Here is a 17,386-nt window from a genome sequence, read left to right on the forward strand (position 1 = left end):
AAAAAGTGTAATGTGAAAACCTGACAGGCGCGCAGATCAACCTTACAGGTAGGCAATTCAACATTTCGTAAAATCGTGTTGGGAAGTTCAAGCTCATTGCATGAGCAATGCAAGCGCATGTCAACGGGAAGTTCAATGCTCTATTTTTTGCTGTGCGGATATCTATTGTGCAAATCTCATCATTTTGATCACCGACCACGTTGGCACCAAAAGTGTTATATGGTAGAGTATGAGTCTAATTTCATTTCTCGGAAAGTATACACATCAACATTGGGAAAGTACAACTGATTAGTGTTAGGAAGCACACAATTTTCCTTGTAGTGTAGTAAAAATAATAAATCATTCAATTTTTATGTCACGGGAAGTATAAGAAACGATTTTTAGAAGTACAAGCAACAATTATAGGAAGTATAACCACCGATTATAGGAAGTACATGAAATCCGACAAAATCCAAATGTAGAAAAAACAAAATAATCCCGTCATTCGTGAGGAACTTCAAATACTTGACGATGAGAAGTACAGCCATTCGACACGAGAAGTACAACCACTTATTATAGTAAGTACAAGAAAACCGACAAAATCGAAATGTAGAAAAAACAAAATAATGTAGTCATCCGAAGTGAAGTTGAAATACTTGCGGTTGAGAAGTACAACCAATCGGCTCGAGCAGTGCACCCACTTAATATTGGAAGTACTAGAAAACCAACTAAAAACCAATGTAGAAAAAAAAATCTTGTTATCCACGAGGAAGTTAAAATACTTGACGGTGTGAAGTATAACCATTCGACACGAGCAGTACAAAAGCTTAATATATGAAGTACAAGAAAACCGAGAAAATCCAAATGTACAAAAAAATGTAATCCGGTCATCCGCGAGTAAGTTCAAATACTAGAGACTGATAAGTACAACCATTTAACATGAGCAATAGAAGCACTTATTATAGGAAGTACAAGAAAACCAACAAAATCCAAATCTAGAAAAAATCCCATCATTCGCGAGGAAGTTCAAATAGTTGATGCTGAGAAGTACAACCAGTCGACACGAGCAGTACACCCACTTAATATAGGAAGTACAAGAAACCCGACAAAGTCCAAATGTAGAAAAAACAAAATAATCCCGTCATCTGCGAGGAAGTACGAGCAGTGATTCCGAGAAGTGCAGGCGGAGACAACATGAAGTACAAGCGGTAATTATATGAATTAAAAGTGTTCAAAGAAAATACCCTCACATAAGTTCACATAGCAAAAAACAATAATAATCCCATCACCCGTAAGGAAGTTCATATACTTGACAATGAGAAGTACAACCATACGACACAAGCAATACACCCACTTAATATAGGAAGTACAAGAAACCTGACAAAGTCCAAATGTAGGAAAAAACAAAATAATCCCGTCATATGCAAAGAAGTACGAGCAGTGCTTACGAGAAGTACAGGCGGAGACAACAGGAAGTACAAGCGGTAATTACATCAAGAAAATACCCCCTCATAAGTTCACATAGCAACGTTGTGAAGTTCAAATATTAGGATCCAGAAAGTATAGAATCTCTTAAATAGAATATATGAACAATCTAAAATTATCATTTCGAAGCACACGTGCTAGTTTTTGTAAAAAACACACTAGTATCAAAACATTTCCAGGAAGTACAACCACGAAGGCCAGAAAGTACAAGGACATGTCGCGGGAAGTTCAGATGTGCGTGGTTATGCTGAGCATTTTGTGTGGCCATGGACCTCAAACGGACATCGTATGAGAAACTTATAGTCATTTTACTGTAACACTTTCGTGAAACAGCGCCGAGAAGTACAACCGCATTTCCCTAGAAGTGCAAGTACGTGTAAAGGGAAGTTCAATGCTCTGTTTTTACCGGGCGGAAATCTATTGTTCAAATCTCATCGATTTGATCACCAACCACTTCAATCATTATCACCAAAAGCTTTATATGGTAGAGTATATATCTAATTTCATTACCTACAACATTTTACAACAAATAAATGGATCTAATCTATCAAATTCAAATTGTTATCCCACAAAATATACCGGAAACATGATTTCAAAACTTCTAAAATTACTTTCAAATCATTCGGAGTTGGCAAAAATGATAGATACGAAAAAGATGCGCCATTTTGAGACCTTTCCAACCATATATAATTTCCATAGTTTGAATATACCGCATGGAAATCACGGGGAAAATCACTCGGTGTCCGTCACATAAAACATGCGGACAGTAATTCAAGTTATTCTCTTAAACTGTCAGGAATTAGAGAAAATAATTAAAATAAGAAAGTTGCGTCTAGTCCATAGCTTTCCAACGCCATATCATTTGCATCATTCCGACAAACGGTTGATGCAAATCGTCCAAATTACACTCCGCCCGTTTTTTGAGTACGTCCGAATTTCGGTATTTTCAAAATTGTTCAAAAACTGTAAGGATTTTGGAAAAACCTAAAACATGAAAAAGTTGCGCAATTTCATTATCTTTCCAACGGTATATCATTTGCACAGTTTTGATAAGCGATTCGAAAATCGAACTAAAAGTTCGTTTTCTGGCCATATATAAGTGTTTTTGTATTTTCAAAATTAAATTTATACCGTGCAAAATCTGTGAAAGTTGTAAACATGAAAAAGTTGCGGTTTTTAATTATCTATCCAACGGTGTATTATTTGTACATTTCCGCCAAACGGTTGAGAAAATTGTAGTGTAATCAGTAGCTCTGAAGAAAATGGGAAGTTCAGGTAAGTTCCGACAGAAAGGTCAACCCTGTTATTCGGGAAGTACAACCTTGTGTCCAGAAAAGTACAAGTCGGTGCTCAGAATATTATTCTGCAACCGGTTGCAGAATAGTGCTGGTATACTCGAACCCTTTCTGAACTTCCGCGTGTTTTCCTAGTGAACTTCTCGACGGAATACCAGAATTGCATGTTTGTGCGGACAGTATTTTGATGATGATTTTCAAACCGCTTATCGGATTGATGCGTATAATATACCGTTGGATTCGCACGGAAATTTCGCAACTTTTTCGTGTTCATTGTTTTCCCAAATTCTACATTGATTAAAACTAATTTGAAATATACAAAACAACGTTTTCGTGGATTTCTCTATTTTTGTACAGTTTTGGGGTTCCAGTTTTCAAACCGTTTATCGGAATGATGCGTATGATATGCCGTTGGAAAGGTGCTGACTAGGCGCACCTTTTTCATGAAGAACACTTTTCTAAATTCTTTACAGTTTAAGAGCAGATTTAAAAATACGTGATTACGTTTTTTCGAACTTCTCGGTTTTTCGAACTGTTTTTTGGGGCTAATTTCCGAACCACTTATCGGAATTTTCCAAATGATATTGCGTTGAAAAGATATTGATTAGGCGAATCTTTTTCATGTTGAATGTTTTTCCAAATTCTAAATGGTTTTAGTTTAATTTCAGAAATACATAAAAGTGAAGATAACACCGACACAAGAACATTTCGAAATTGGCTCATCTAGATTGATTAGGTGTGGCATTGCGATATGTTGGAGTATTAGTAGAGTTATATTAGTGCTAATTGTAAGTTGAGTTGGTCGATTTGCGCAATCGGTGGTTGTACGGACGATTTCTATGCGTATGATTTCCGTCCGGAAAAACGAGTGTATGAGGTGCTCGAATATAGAAGTGAACTTCCTTTATATCTGTTAGTGAACTTCCGATCGCGGTATAAAAGTTTCTGGCATGTAATAAAATTATAGCGAACTTCTGTGGATGTGAACTTCTTCTCCCCTGAATCTGAACTTCCCGACGGACTTCAATATTGTAAAGGGCGAACTTCCAAAACTTTGGTCTAGTTTGAAGTGAACTTCAGAAAATATAGCGAACTACCGTCGCATCTACACTATCTGAACTTCCCCTTCTCTGCATCTGAACTTCCAGACGGACCTCAACATTGTAAGAGTGAACTTCCATTTCAAATATGAACTTCTATACGGGGAGTGAATTTCCGTATGGAGGTAAATGAACTTCCCGGTGGTGGCAAGTGAACTTCTGAAAATATAGCGAACTTCCACATGTTCAAATTGAACTTCCGAGTTGTGTTTGTCTTTTGTTCGAAGTGAACTTCCCAAAATAATGTGAACTTCTATTGCGTTCGAAGTGAACTTCCGATTTTTCATGTTTAGTTATGCAGCCTTCTGAACTTCTGAATTCGGCGAAAGTGAACTTCTGAATTTTGCGAGTGTGAACCAAGTCTTGCAGATGTGAACTTCCTGATTTTTTGAAATCTGGAGATTTTTCCAAATTTACAATTTTTGTGTATGTGAACATCCAAGTTTTGCAGATGTGAACTACGGAGTCTTTGTAGATGTGAACTTCCTATTTTTTGTACTCTAGAGTTTTTTATTTATTTTTCTCACAGGGAATAAACTGAGATCTGGCAACAGGCATGGGTCGCCTCCCTGTGTCAAGCGCCCGGTGAACTCCGGCGCCCGGTCGACAGGGCAGTACGCGGCCAGCGGCGCGCCGGCTGGGAGGTCGGCGTTGGCAGCGCGTAGGACGGGTAACGGGCAGCGGCGAAGTGTAGGCCAGATCACGGGCGGCGCGCGGGGCGGGAGATGGGAGGCGCGCGGGGCGGGAGGTGGGCGGCGCGGAGCGGGAGGTGGGCGGCGCGGGGGCGGGGCGGGAGGTGGGCGGCGCGGTGCGGAGCGGGAGGTGGGCGGCGCGGGAGGTGGGCGGCGCGGGGCGGGGCGGGAGGTGGGCGGCGCGGTGCGGCGCGGGAGGTGGGCGGCGCGGTGCGGCGCGGGAGGTGGGCGGCGCGGGAGGTGGGCGGCGCGGGGCGGGGCGTGAGGTCGCGGGTGGCGCGCGGGCGGGAGGTGGGAGGCGCGCGGGGCGGGAAGTTCGCTTCATAGTTGGTTCGGTTGGTTCGGGGGGGGGTTCTAGAATAGCTATTCTAGAACCACTCTTAAGGGGGGTTCGAGAATAGTTGGGCTCTATATATATAACTCTTAAGGGGGTTCGAGAATAGTTGGGCTCTATATATATATATATATATATATATAGAGCCCAACTATTCTCGAACCCCCCTTAAGAGTGGTTCTAGAATAGCTATTCTCGAACCCTACAGCCTCCTCTCTCACCCCGCACAGAAAATATGGACCGACCCACCCAAAATCTAGCTACCTACCGAACGGAACCCACCCGACCCGGCCCATCAACTACCCCCAACCAAACAACCTTCTTTCTGGACTTCCTCCACCCCGATCCACGAACCCCATCGGCATGCGCCAACGCCCGGATCCCGCTCGCCTTCTGGTTCCCGCCGCCGCGAGGGCCTCCCGCTCCACCGCGCGCCGCCGCGAGTGCCTCCCACCTCCACCGCGCGCCGCCGCGTGGCCCTCCCGCTTCCACCGCGCGCCGCCGGGAGGGCCCTCCGCCTCCTCCTCTCGCCGCCGGGAGGGCCCCCGCCTCCTCCTCGCGCCGCCGGGAGGGCCCCCGCCTCCTCCTCGCGCCGCCGGGAGGGCCTCCACCTCCTCCTCGCGCCGCCGGGAGGGCCCCCACCTCCTCGCGCCGCCGGGAGGCCCCCCCCACCTCCTCCGCGCGCCGCCGGGAGGGCGCGCACCTCCTCCTCGCGCCGCCCCGCTCCGCCCCATCTTCTTCCTTGGCCGGTGCCGCACCTCCCCGCCCCACCTTCTTCTTTCCCCGGCGCTGGGAAGCCCCGCCCCACCTTCTTCCGTCGTCTGCGCCCGTCTCCCCGCCCCACCTTCTTCCTGTGCGAGTGCGGCCGTGGACTACCAGGAGTAGCACGCCTCCACCGTGTCTGATCCCCCGGCCTTCCCTCCGTGAACCCGTTAACCTGCATCGATGCGAGTCCGGCGACGCCCAACCCGGGAGTTCACATGCATATCCAGTTATCCACGGGATTTCACACACGCGCCCGCCCTCCGTCGACCATTTTTTGAGATGTAATTTTTTTCTCTTCTTGTTCTTGAATAGTGGTCAGATTCATATAGCAAAAAAATCACAGTGATGTGCTTGCTTTTGTTCTATTTCAGTTGTGCATTCCGAAATTCTTGAGCAGATCACGGTACTCTGAAGTTAGCTAGTGAGTTAACTTCTCAAAAAATGGTAGTTGTAACACATGTTCTGAAGTTCAAAATTTCAGTTTATTTGGTAGAACCAGTTCCAATCGGACATGCTTAATTTGTTAATAGAACATAGTGCTACTTGTAGTTCACTTCTCCTAATTCATGAAGTTCACATATGTTTTTACTTGATTATTTAGTTCATCCATTGTTCATTTTTTCCGGCAAAAAAGGTTCAATTAATCCACGAGGAAAACGTTCAAATTTGTTGTCATGAAGTTCACTATTTTCAAACGTAGAAGTGCACAATGGGGCAGGTAGGAACATCCTTACATTCACCGCACTTCCTCTAATGTACATTCAGTTTAAGCAACCCCTTGAGAACTTAAACCTTCTTGACACTTGCTTTACAGTAGCAATGCCAAGGATTCAGCGAGATATTGGTCAAATGGAATTATCTGAAGCAGCTAATTTTGGGACGAATTATCTCAAACCAATGCCAAGGACGATGGGTTAAGTTCACTTCTTCTAAACCTTGTAATTCACTTCTCCTAATTCATGAAGTTCACATCTCTTGCTACTTGATTATTTAGTTCATCCATTATTCATTTTTTCCGGCAAAAAAGGTTCAATTCACCCACGAGGAAAACATTCAATTTTGTTGTCACGAAGTTCACTATTTTCAAATCCCGAAGTTCGCATCTTGTTAAAAAAGTATATGTGTGTGGAAAATTATCCATATTTTTGGAAATTCCGTTTTTGCTTCTGAGAAGTATACTATTTGCTGTGTGGAAGTGTAGGTGTATTGTCGTCTCCCAAAAGTTCATTTTTTTTGTCTTGTGCATCTAATCCCGCTGCATCGTTCCTTATTTATATCAGTTCATTTTATGTGGGTCCACAGTTCAGTTCCCTTGGTCCCCTGAATTTGGGTTTAAAGCGAATAATTGCGAAGTTCACTTATATTTTACGGCAAAGAGTTCGGCTCGTCGAGTGCGAAGTTTAGGTTTTCTTTTGAATGCACTGGGGCGTTCACTTTGAATGAGCTGGTAGTTCACCTCGTCTTCCTGATCAGTCAAGAAGTTTGATTCGTCTATGCTTGAAGTTTGCTTCTTTTTTCGCGGTAGTCTGCATCATCAATTATTTTACTGCAAGCTCACATCGTACTTGTGTGGAAGTCCACCTTTTGAATCTATGAAAAGTTCAGTTTTATAGAACAGACTGTCATTACTCTATCGCTTCTCTGTCCATGTGTATAATTTTTCACTCCTTTTCTTATCTTTCTGTACTACCAGTACTTACGTTTTTATTTCTTTCTTCTATCTTGTGAGAAGCATTTGATCAAATAATCATGTAGCCAGGTTGGAGGTAGAATAGAAGGGAACATGAGCTGGTGGTGTTCCCCTTTATTTTGAATTACGGTTTTCTCTTGATCAAGATTCAGCCTGTTAGCATGTGCAAGTTAGTGTGATTATGGTTTATTGTTAATATATTATCGTCATTCACTTGTTTATGCATTTCCTGTAAATTTATGCTTACCATCTTGCCGTATTACATTTCAGGTTCACATTGGATTCTTAAGTGCATATGATTCTGTTAGGAAAACGGGGCATGGTACTTATAAAAAGCGACAGTGGATATATGTGAGTATTTTTTACTACCAGGAAGTTCGTTTCCATTTTTATGTGTGAAGCAACACTGAATGATCGCACATTATAACTTGGTGTACCATGAAGTTCACTTTTTATTTGAAAGCAACACTGAACACCCAGCACTCCGCGCGGCCAGGGAGTCCACATCGCACCGTCCTGCAGTCCACTTTGCGACGCCAGACAGTCTACCGCGCGCTGCCGGGGAGTTCACCTCCGTGTTGGGAAGGAGGTATTGCCATGCATAGATTTTCCCTCAGCCTTGCAGGCTATGCTTCAAGCTTTCCAGAGGCACGGCATCAAGCAGGCTACCGCTCATATGAACTTCATTAATATCAGGTCTAAACTTGCTGAGAACATCACGTTGCACAGATGCAGATGGAATGATGGATCGTCAAGCTCGATCACGAGCAGAACACGGAGTAGCATTTCGCTCAGGTAGTTTTCTTTTCTATGGAAGTTCACAATTGGGTTCTGGAGCAGTTCTTCTTTTACAGATTGTGTTTTTTTAGGAGTTATATTGCGAAAATGCATAAAATGGAAAATTCGTGCATGTGAAAGTGCACATTTATCATTATTTGTCGGCAGTTCACTACTTTGTGTCAAGAAAGTTCGCTTGGTGCATCCCAGGAAGTTCAAATATTTTTTAAGCGAAGTTCTCTTTTGTCCGGAGTTTGCTTCGAACACGCCGGGATTTTAGTTTGTAATGCATAGAAGTTCATTTAAAAGCTGGTGAGTTCGAAAGAGTTGAACTGATGTTAGTGTGGACTGTGAACGGTACAGCTAGGAGTACTAGTTCTATAATTAATGAAGAGTAGAGCCTGGATAGAGGCAGGATATTATCATTTAGGAATGCATGATTGTTCTCACTTAATTATTCCCTTGTTATCATTTAGATATTCTTTCTAGGTGAATTAGTCTTTCCAATTTTTATTTTCTTTCTTAACTGAATTTTGAAGTTCACAAACCGGAAAATGTGAAGTTCAGATATAGGCACAAAGATGCAACCATTGCTCTTGGTACTTGGCCGTGTCAATGACCTCACAACCAGGCCCTTTACCTTGTTGCTGCTCCGAACTCCGGATGGTGATGCTCGTAGTCGTAGATGATTTTGGCTAGTGGATCAAATACCAGTTCCGTGATTCACTTTATTGCTTGTCATTCAACATATGAAGTTTCCAAATTTATTGTTATTAAAGTTCAGTTTGTACTAGTGCTAAGTTCACTATTTCCTTGGTAGAAAATGTATTCTCTTGCAAGATCGCTAGAGTTCTTTGGGCTCTTAACTTTGTATGCGATAAAAAGTTCACTTCTGTTAATATTAGCAGTTCACTATTGTTGAATTTTGTTCCTTACAAGTGTTTACTTCCATGTCTACAAACAATGAATTATGTTTCTAAAAATAATTTCCACAAGAAGTTGCTCCTAATTTACTTTTTTTTTTGGCTTTGCAAAAGCTAAGGATGTTCACTCTTTGTTTGATGTGTAAAACAATTGAAGTTCACCTTTCGTTATGTAGAGTTTGATGTGTTAAACCAAAGTAGGAGTTCACTTTTTTAATTTAGAAGTTTGAACCAAAGTATATACTATTGTGACCTTTTCGCTACCACAATATTTGTAATCACGCTTTAGCTTTTCCTTCCAAGCCATACATCTTAGTTGTATGCTACTAATTGTTTGGGGTTTCTCTTTGTAGGACAGTACTATGATGGTACTCCAAGATTGGCCGATCCCTGAGATGGTACATATCCCTTCTTGATTTTCTGTTGTCGTTCAGATTGACACTGCGGGGTACATTTGTTATAAAATACTTTGCTTGATTCATTTGATGTTGGGCTCAAATGTAGTTCAGATAGAGAGATTTTCGGTGATACTTCTAGTTTCCAGATGTTAAATGAACGTCTCATACGCTTGCATCAATCACTGGTTCAGCATAGCATTGCATTTCAATATTGATGTCAGGGGTATGTTCGCCTTCTTTTTCCTGTGAGTTTGCATTGTCCATTATTCTTTTGGCAAGTTCACAGCGCATCGTTTTGAAGTTCACTTTCTCTCTGCATGAAAGTTCAGCTTTTTTGGCAAGTTCAGATCATCCATGTAAGCTTTATTATCGGTACCAGCAGTATAAATGCACATGTTAAAATTTCACTTTTTTTGAGAATAAAAAGAAGGTTCACTATGTTCCTATGTAAAGTTCACTTTTATTTTTCTGGGCAGTTCCCATCTAAGTCCACTTTTATTTTTATCTTACCAGCAGTATAAATCCGTCTTTGCTTTACTAAAAATCTTTGTAAAAATTGCCCAGAATTGAAGCTATTTCTGAATTTGTGAACCGCCAAAGATTTTTACAGTGTACTTCTTAGCGAGGTTTTCTCAACTCTTTGAAATGCATAAGTGGAGATTTAATGCTACGTATTTTCTTGTTCTAGTTGATTTTCTGGTTAGTTGGTACTTTTGTTCATAACCATGGAGATATTTTAGAAGTTCAGAATTTTTAAAAGCCGAAGTCCGGTTCTACTCTTTTCTTTTTCAGATAGTTCATTTTGCCATGCACCAGTGCTGTCGTCTCACAGTAACACAGGCTGAGCAGGTAGAGGTCAGTGCAGTTCAGACATAAAAGTCGTGCAGTTCAGACATGGTAGCATGCATTATCAAGTGATAGATCAATATGTCTTTCTTCTCTACTTCCTTGCCTATTATGTGCAGCTTGCTAATACAGAGTCGTAAAGGAGTACGTTGATCAGTATAAGGTTTAATAATATATTACCTATATGGATGTGCAATGTTTATTTATTCAATTATACATTGAAATCAACAAAAAAATAATCACAAGGCAGTTCACATCGTTGAAAAATAGGCAGTACGCTCATCCTATTTTGGTAGTTCATTATATAAAATAACAAAAGTTCACTATTTAAGTCCAGGAAATTCCCCCTTTTATAGCCAGGAGTTCATTGTTCCTTTTCAGAAAAGTTTGTTTCATCCGCAGGACAAGTTCACTCCTTTTTCAGGCAGTACATTCTTATCTGACCTAGGTGCTTGGTGATATGCCTATTAGTATAGAATATTTTTATTTATTAAAGCAAAAAATGCAGTATATAAGTAAGGTGACATTATTCACAAGGACAGTTCACTTTGTATTTTTCAGGGGTTCATTTAGTTTGTCTGATAGTTAAAAACACACAGTAAAATGAGCAGTTAAAAAAAATCTGGAGTTCACTGTAATTTCTCTGATAAGTTCATTTGGTACAGCAAAGGGGGTTCACTTTTGTCGATAAAAGTATCAATTCATCATGCTTAAGTTATCTTATACAAAACGATTTGCTCCTGCCCCATTATACTCCTACATGAATCTGCGTAAGAGAAGTTGTTATCTTGTGATGGGTCTACATATTTCATTTTCTCACTACCTTTACTACTACTTGCAGCTTCCTAATATGGAGGTGTACATTGATCGGCAATTTTCTGGAAAACTAGGAGAGATACTGCTAAGGTAACAATGTATGTTCCTTGCTAAATCTCTCTCCCTCTCTCTCTCTCAAATTGATTGATTCAAAATTTCAAATGTCTTTGTGATTCATCACATTTCTGAACTTTGGTTAATGTGCGCCTCTGCATCGCCATGCTCCAGCACAGCATCATGGGTCTCTCGTCAAGCAGAGCTAAGGCGAAAAGTTACTCGACGGGGACACGACCTGATCCAGGTCAAGCGAAACCCACCACCATTTCTGTTATCTTGATCCACTTCTAACTTTTTTTTTTATCTTGGTCCAATTCTTCTAACTAGGAGTACTAGCTGGACTTGCCCTGTGTATTTCCTTTTTCTTAAGAAAACTAGTAGTTGGAGTACCTATCTAGCTTCTGGTTTCAAATTGGCAAGTCAAAAGGTGCTTAGCACTACTCCATCCAGATGTAGTCAAACAGTATGTATGTTGGCATGAACAAGAATCCAACTTTGGCTGTTTTAACTTGGTTGTGTTGTTCCTTTGCAGGTGTAGACTTTGTGATGGAAACGTGGGTATACTCACTTGGCCACCAGGTGCATGTATGTTACTATTGCCAGATTGATTCCCAGGTGATACAATGTAGAGTCGACAGAGGTCGGTTGATCAGGTCAATGCAGGGAGGGAGGCATGATCCGTCCAGGTCAACAAGACAAGAAATTATGTGCATATGCAAGGCGTAGGCACATGCATCATTGTTTGATCATATATGCAAGTGGATATTGAATGAGTATTGTATCTTCTAGACATGGGCATGAAATTGCGGTGGAACTGGCGTGGGTTGTTTGGCAAGTTTTTTCCCTTTCATTTATATTTTCCTTTTTTGCTCTGTATAGACAACAAAAATGGAACTTTATTTTTTTTTTCTAACCCAGGAGTTCATTCTTCATTTATATGTTGAATTTTTAAACAAAGAAAGTTCAGTTTTAATTTTGGAGCAGTTCGCTATGTTTATGATACTGTTTGAGTTAAATTAGAAGATAAAAAATGCACTTGAAAATGAAAATGTGAAGTTTGACTTTATTTGTCCATCGTGGGTTTAGTATTTTTATTTCGGTATAAAAGTTCACTTTGGTAGCTATATGATCTCTTCACTTGGGAGCGCTCTACTGCCAAGCCATGTACTAGCTACGTTCTAGTTTTACCGAGTAGAAGTGCCCCCACCGAGCCAATCAAACCAGCCCAGACGAAACCCATGCAACGACCGGAATACTTGAGAAACTTGTGTCCATTGAAAGTTCACTTGCTAATGTAGCGAAATTTCACTTGCTAATGTAGCGAAATTCACTCATGTACTACGAAGTTCATAATTTTCGGATTTTTTTTTTGGAAGTTCACGTTATAATTGAAAAAACAGAAAAAAGGTGTCGTCACGAAGTTCACTTTTGGTCCAGGCAAAGTTCGCTCACGTGTATTTGGAAGGCAGCGCATGCGTAGGACGTGGAAATTATACATGCTGACAGACATCGTCCCTGTGAAGTATAATTTTATTACATGCATGAAACTTTTATACCGCGATCGGAAGTTCACTAACAGATATAAAAGAAGTTCACTTCTATATTCGAGCACCTCATGCACTCCGTTTTTCTGAACGGAAATCATACGCATAGAAATCGTCTGTACGACCACCGATTGCGCAAATCAACCAACTCAACGTACAATTAGCACTAATATAACTCTAGTAATACTCCAACATATCGCAATGCCACACCTAATCAATTTAGATGAGCCAATTTTGAAATGTTCTTGTGTCGGCGTTATCTTCACTTTTATGTATTTCTGAAATTAAACTAAAACCATTTAGAATTTGGAAAAAACATTCAACATGAAAAAGATTCGCCCAATGAATATCTTTTCAACGCAATATCATTTGGAACATTTCGATAAGTGGTTCGGAAATAAGCCCCAAAAAACAGTTCAAAAAACCGAGAAATTCGAAAAACGTAATCACGTATTTTCAAATCTGCTCTTAAACTATAAAGAATTTGGAAAAGTGTTCTTCATAAAAAAGGTGCGCCTAGTCAGTACCTTTCCAACGGTATATCATACGCATCATTCCGATAAACGGTTTGAAAACTGGAACCCCAAAACTGTACAAAAATAGGGAAATCCGCGAAAACGTTGTTTTGTATATTTCAAATTAGTTTTAATCAATATAGAATTTGGGAAAACAATGAACACAAAAAAGTTGCGAAATTTCCGTGCGAATCCAACGGTATATTATACGCATCAATCCGATAAGCGGTTTGAAAATCATGATGCAAATACTGTCCGCACGAACATGCAATTCTGGTATTCCATCGAGAAGTTCACTAGGAAAACACCCGGAAGTTCAGAAAGGGTTCGAGAATAGTTATTCTCGAACTGGTTCGAGAATAGCAGACCTATATATATATAGAGATAGACATAGATATAGATATAGAGATAGACATAGACATAGACATAGACATAGATATGGATTTAGATTTAGATTTAGATATAATATAGATATATAAGATAGATACATATATAGATTTAGATGTACAGATAGATTTTGTAATATAGATATATAATATATCTATAGATAGAGATATAAATATAGATATAGATTTCGAGGTTGGGCTGCCCCATTTTAAAAAATAGATATAGATTTCTGTAATATGTAGTTTGGACATTTCCTGGAAGTTTTCGTGACCGGTGATCTTGTGGTGCCCTTTCGGTATGAAAAAAACCTTACCCACTAGAGTTGCCCTCTATGGAGTAGTGGGAGGATTGATTTCCGTACGCTAGACTAGTTATAATAAAAAAACACTTCCTCTGGTAAATAAAAAAGTAATGGATTAAATCCAACTTCTAAAACTTTAGTCAATGATATTGTTTTACATATTTAGATTCGGAACTTGATATTAGTGCGTAATTTTTTTTAGATGTATTTTTCAGAATACTACCAACCCTGTACAGTGTATGTTGATCGTTTTATACACATTTTTGCAATAAGATCAAGGACTCAAAGTTGTATTTTGAAACATGTTTTACTGTCAAAAATAGTAAGGTTTTTTTCCTCGTGTACTCTATGGAGCATTATGTTATACTCCCTCCGATTCATATTACTTGACGCTAATATAGATGTATCTAGACACATATTAGTTATATATACATCTATTTTAGCATCAAGTAAAGGAGTGCCTCATTTTCACTGAATCTGGCTTTGTTTTGGAAATTCAAACTATGTAAAGTTTAACCAGGTTTTTAAAATAGATCATTAACATCTACAATACAAAATAAATATTATGAGATATATCATAATATATTTTTCATGCGATATCTATATGATACTGCTACATGATACCATGCGTTGTAGAGATAGTATTAAATACTAGTATTATAATATGCATGATATATATGATAAAAAAATATACTTAGACACGCAACCGAACCATAAACATCATAATACAGACGCACACGCGGCTATAAATAGGTCCAAGTCACAGCTGCAAATCTCCATTCTCCAGCACAGCCCATGTACACTGCCAGCACAGCAGCAAGCCAGCAGCCAATAGGAAGAACAGCTTAATGGCGCCCTCTCGCGTCCTCCAACAGATCGCTCTTCTTCTCCTGGTAGCTGCCGCTGCCACCCACGCGGCCACCATCACCGTCGTGAATAAGTGCTCCTACACAGTCTGGCCTGCCGCGCTCCCGGGCGGCGGCGTGCGGCTCGACCCGGGCCAGACGTGGCCTCTCACCATGCCGGCCGGCACCGCAGCCGCCAGGGTGTGGCCGCGCACGGGGTGCACCTTCAACGGCAGCGGCGTTGGCCGCTGCATCACCGGCGACTGCGCCGGCAAGCTGGCCTGCACCCTCTCCGGCGAGCAGCCGACAACAATTGCAGAGTACACGCTGGGGAAGGACGGGGCCCCGGACTTCTTCGACCTGTCCCTCGTCGACGGGTTCAACGTGCCGATGAGGTTCCAGCCCCTAGACGGTGCTCTGTGCCGTGCCGCCAGCTGCGTCGTGGACATCACGAAGGAGTGCCTGCCGGAGCTGAAGGTCACCGGAGGGTGCGCCAGCTCCTGCGGCAAGTTCGGCGGGGACACCTACTGCTGCAGGATGCACATGGCTGTATCTCGATCAGTAAATGCAAATTAGCATCTGTGATTCTGAGGGAAATTCACGTTGGACCTCGGGGTACATGGAGCCTTTTATTTTGTCAAAATTTTAAAACTTGATTTTGAAGTTTCAAAAAAATGTGGGAAAAAATATGGACATACATAATGATGTACTATGTACTAACTAACATATAAAATCTCAGCCCGAAACTTTATAGTTTTGGCTTAACAAAAATGACAAAATCGGATAGATTTTGGAGGTTTAAAATTTGCACTTTTCACTAGTTAAGATTTCAGATTTTGTCATTTTTGTGCAGCCCAAAATGCTGCGTATTTTGATTTGAGATTTTTTTCCTGTTGGAAGACTACAGTATTTCCTAAATCTAGAATTTTGCTCATATTTTTCTAAACTTTGAAACCCTGTTTTTAAATTGTTCATAAAAGGGGCTACATGGAGCCAGTGCTCCAAACGCTCCACACTCGTTTTTATGATTGTGTTTTTAGTTTCTCGCAATATTATGGTTCTCCCTCCATGAATCAGTGAACTAGATGGTTGTTCGTCATTTTAGCGAAGTCGTTGTTTCTATGCCACTTAACCCCATTAAGACCAACTAACCTATCATCTGTTTGACTAGTTTTATTACATGTGGATCTCACCTCGCTTTTTTGTTATGACCTTTAGCCCTACTAGAGAGACCCACCTTGACAAAACTAGAAAGCTAGCGTCCATACTCTATTCCTTCCACCGCCATTCTTCCGTCGCTCACCGCAGTGCAACTCTCTTGGACTTACCTTAGATTGCCGTCCTCCATTGAGAACGTATCGGGACTAGTGTGCCCTCTCTCCTGGGACGTGTGTCTCGTGCTCTATCGTGTTCTTGCGGCAGGAAATGATGTGTGCATGAGCACCGTTCGTCACCGACACACCTTGAACAGTGGATGTGCAGCGGATTTGGGCGCGGAGATGGATCATGCACGTATGGAGAGTGTGGGCACGGCGACGCGCAGTCAATGGTCGCCGGAGTAAAGCTTTGCAAGTCTGGAGCCCCAGGAATGTCCCGTTCGTCATCCCTGAAGGGTAAGAGTTAAACTTTTATTTTGTGATATATTATTACTTAAAATAGCATGGTGGCTCTCCCAATTGCGAGGGAATCATATTTTGTATGACGAAAGTGTTTGATAAATAATACGATAACTTTATGTGTTTTCACATTATGTGATAGGAAGTAATATGGTTTCATAGCCAGTTTAATGTGATTTGTGCTAAATGAAATATAACTTGTGGTTGATTACATCAGTTAAAAACAACCCATATTAATGACCATCTGTGTCATTTGTACATGGTTATAACAGTATATCAAATTATAGTATTCCTGCTAGCATTTTATGTGACATTTGATCAAATGAGATTAACTATCAGTTTGCTAGTCATGATACTAATCAGATGTGTAGTTACAAAAAATATGTTTATTGTGGTCCAATTAATTTTTTTTGATTCACTTACATTATCAACATAGTGTTTCAATGATCTTTTGAACGGAATAGAATGATAAGTTTGCTTACTTTTGTAAAAAAAAAATGGATCCTAGTTAAATATTAAGTGTTTTCATTTCACCTTCTTACAACATATTAAAGGGGAGGAGATATATACAGTAAATATATGGTATTTTTGAGTCAGATTTTAAGTTTGTGAGATGCAGCTTAGTCTTTACTATTATATTCGAGTTGGTACGTCGTCAAACATGTTTGATGTCAAAGATTGGAGACATCTTGACCATCCAATCTTACTAAACGTCTCCCGCTTGATATCTAGCCATCCGTGCAAAATCGACATCAGAGGAAGCAAACGCGGAATATTGATTACAAAATCCCTACAATCAAGGGATTGCCACGATTATAAACATTCACAGTTAGAGGTGACGCTCGTCGGTTAAGAAAGTAAGCAGCCATAATCGGGGAGAGAATCTTTACTATTTAAAAATTTAAATCATCCCGACGTCTATTCAACATCACAAACACACACAAAACATCAGAAGAATCACACCATTAGCTTTCCTATGCTACCCGTGCGATTCAACCATTATGGAAGTATATTATATAGT

General features: G+C 40.6%; 2 protein-coding genes across 2 annotated transcripts; both read left to right on the forward strand.

Annotated features, from left to right (window-relative positions):
• Positions 1 to 6,359: 6,359 nt before the first annotated feature.
• Positions 6,360 to 11,947, forward strand: LOC124655928. The gene is made up of 5 exons (XM_047194755.1): positions 6,360 to 6,368; positions 7,611 to 7,691; positions 7,785 to 7,929; positions 8,037 to 8,135; positions 11,690 to 11,947. Exons 1-5 carry the CDS (start codon positions 6,360 to 6,362, stop codon positions 11,881 to 11,883), a joined length of 528 nt encoding a protein of 175 aa, XP_047050711.1. The 3' UTR covers positions 11,884 to 11,947.
• A 2,805-nt stretch (positions 11,948 to 14,752) lies between these two features.
• Positions 14,753 to 15,325, forward strand: LOC124655929 (pathogenesis-related thaumatin-like protein 3.7). The gene has a single exon (XM_047194756.1). It carries the CDS (start codon positions 14,753 to 14,755, stop codon positions 15,323 to 15,325), a length of 573 nt encoding a protein of 190 aa, XP_047050712.1.
• Positions 15,326 to 17,386: the final 2,061 nt, after the last annotated feature.

Source organism: Lolium rigidum, chromosome 5 (genome assembly GCF_022539505.1).
Source record: "Lolium rigidum isolate FL_2022 chromosome 5, APGP_CSIRO_Lrig_0.1, whole genome shotgun sequence".
NCBI classification, from domain to species: Eukaryota; Viridiplantae; Streptophyta; class Magnoliopsida; order Poales; family Poaceae; genus Lolium; species Lolium rigidum.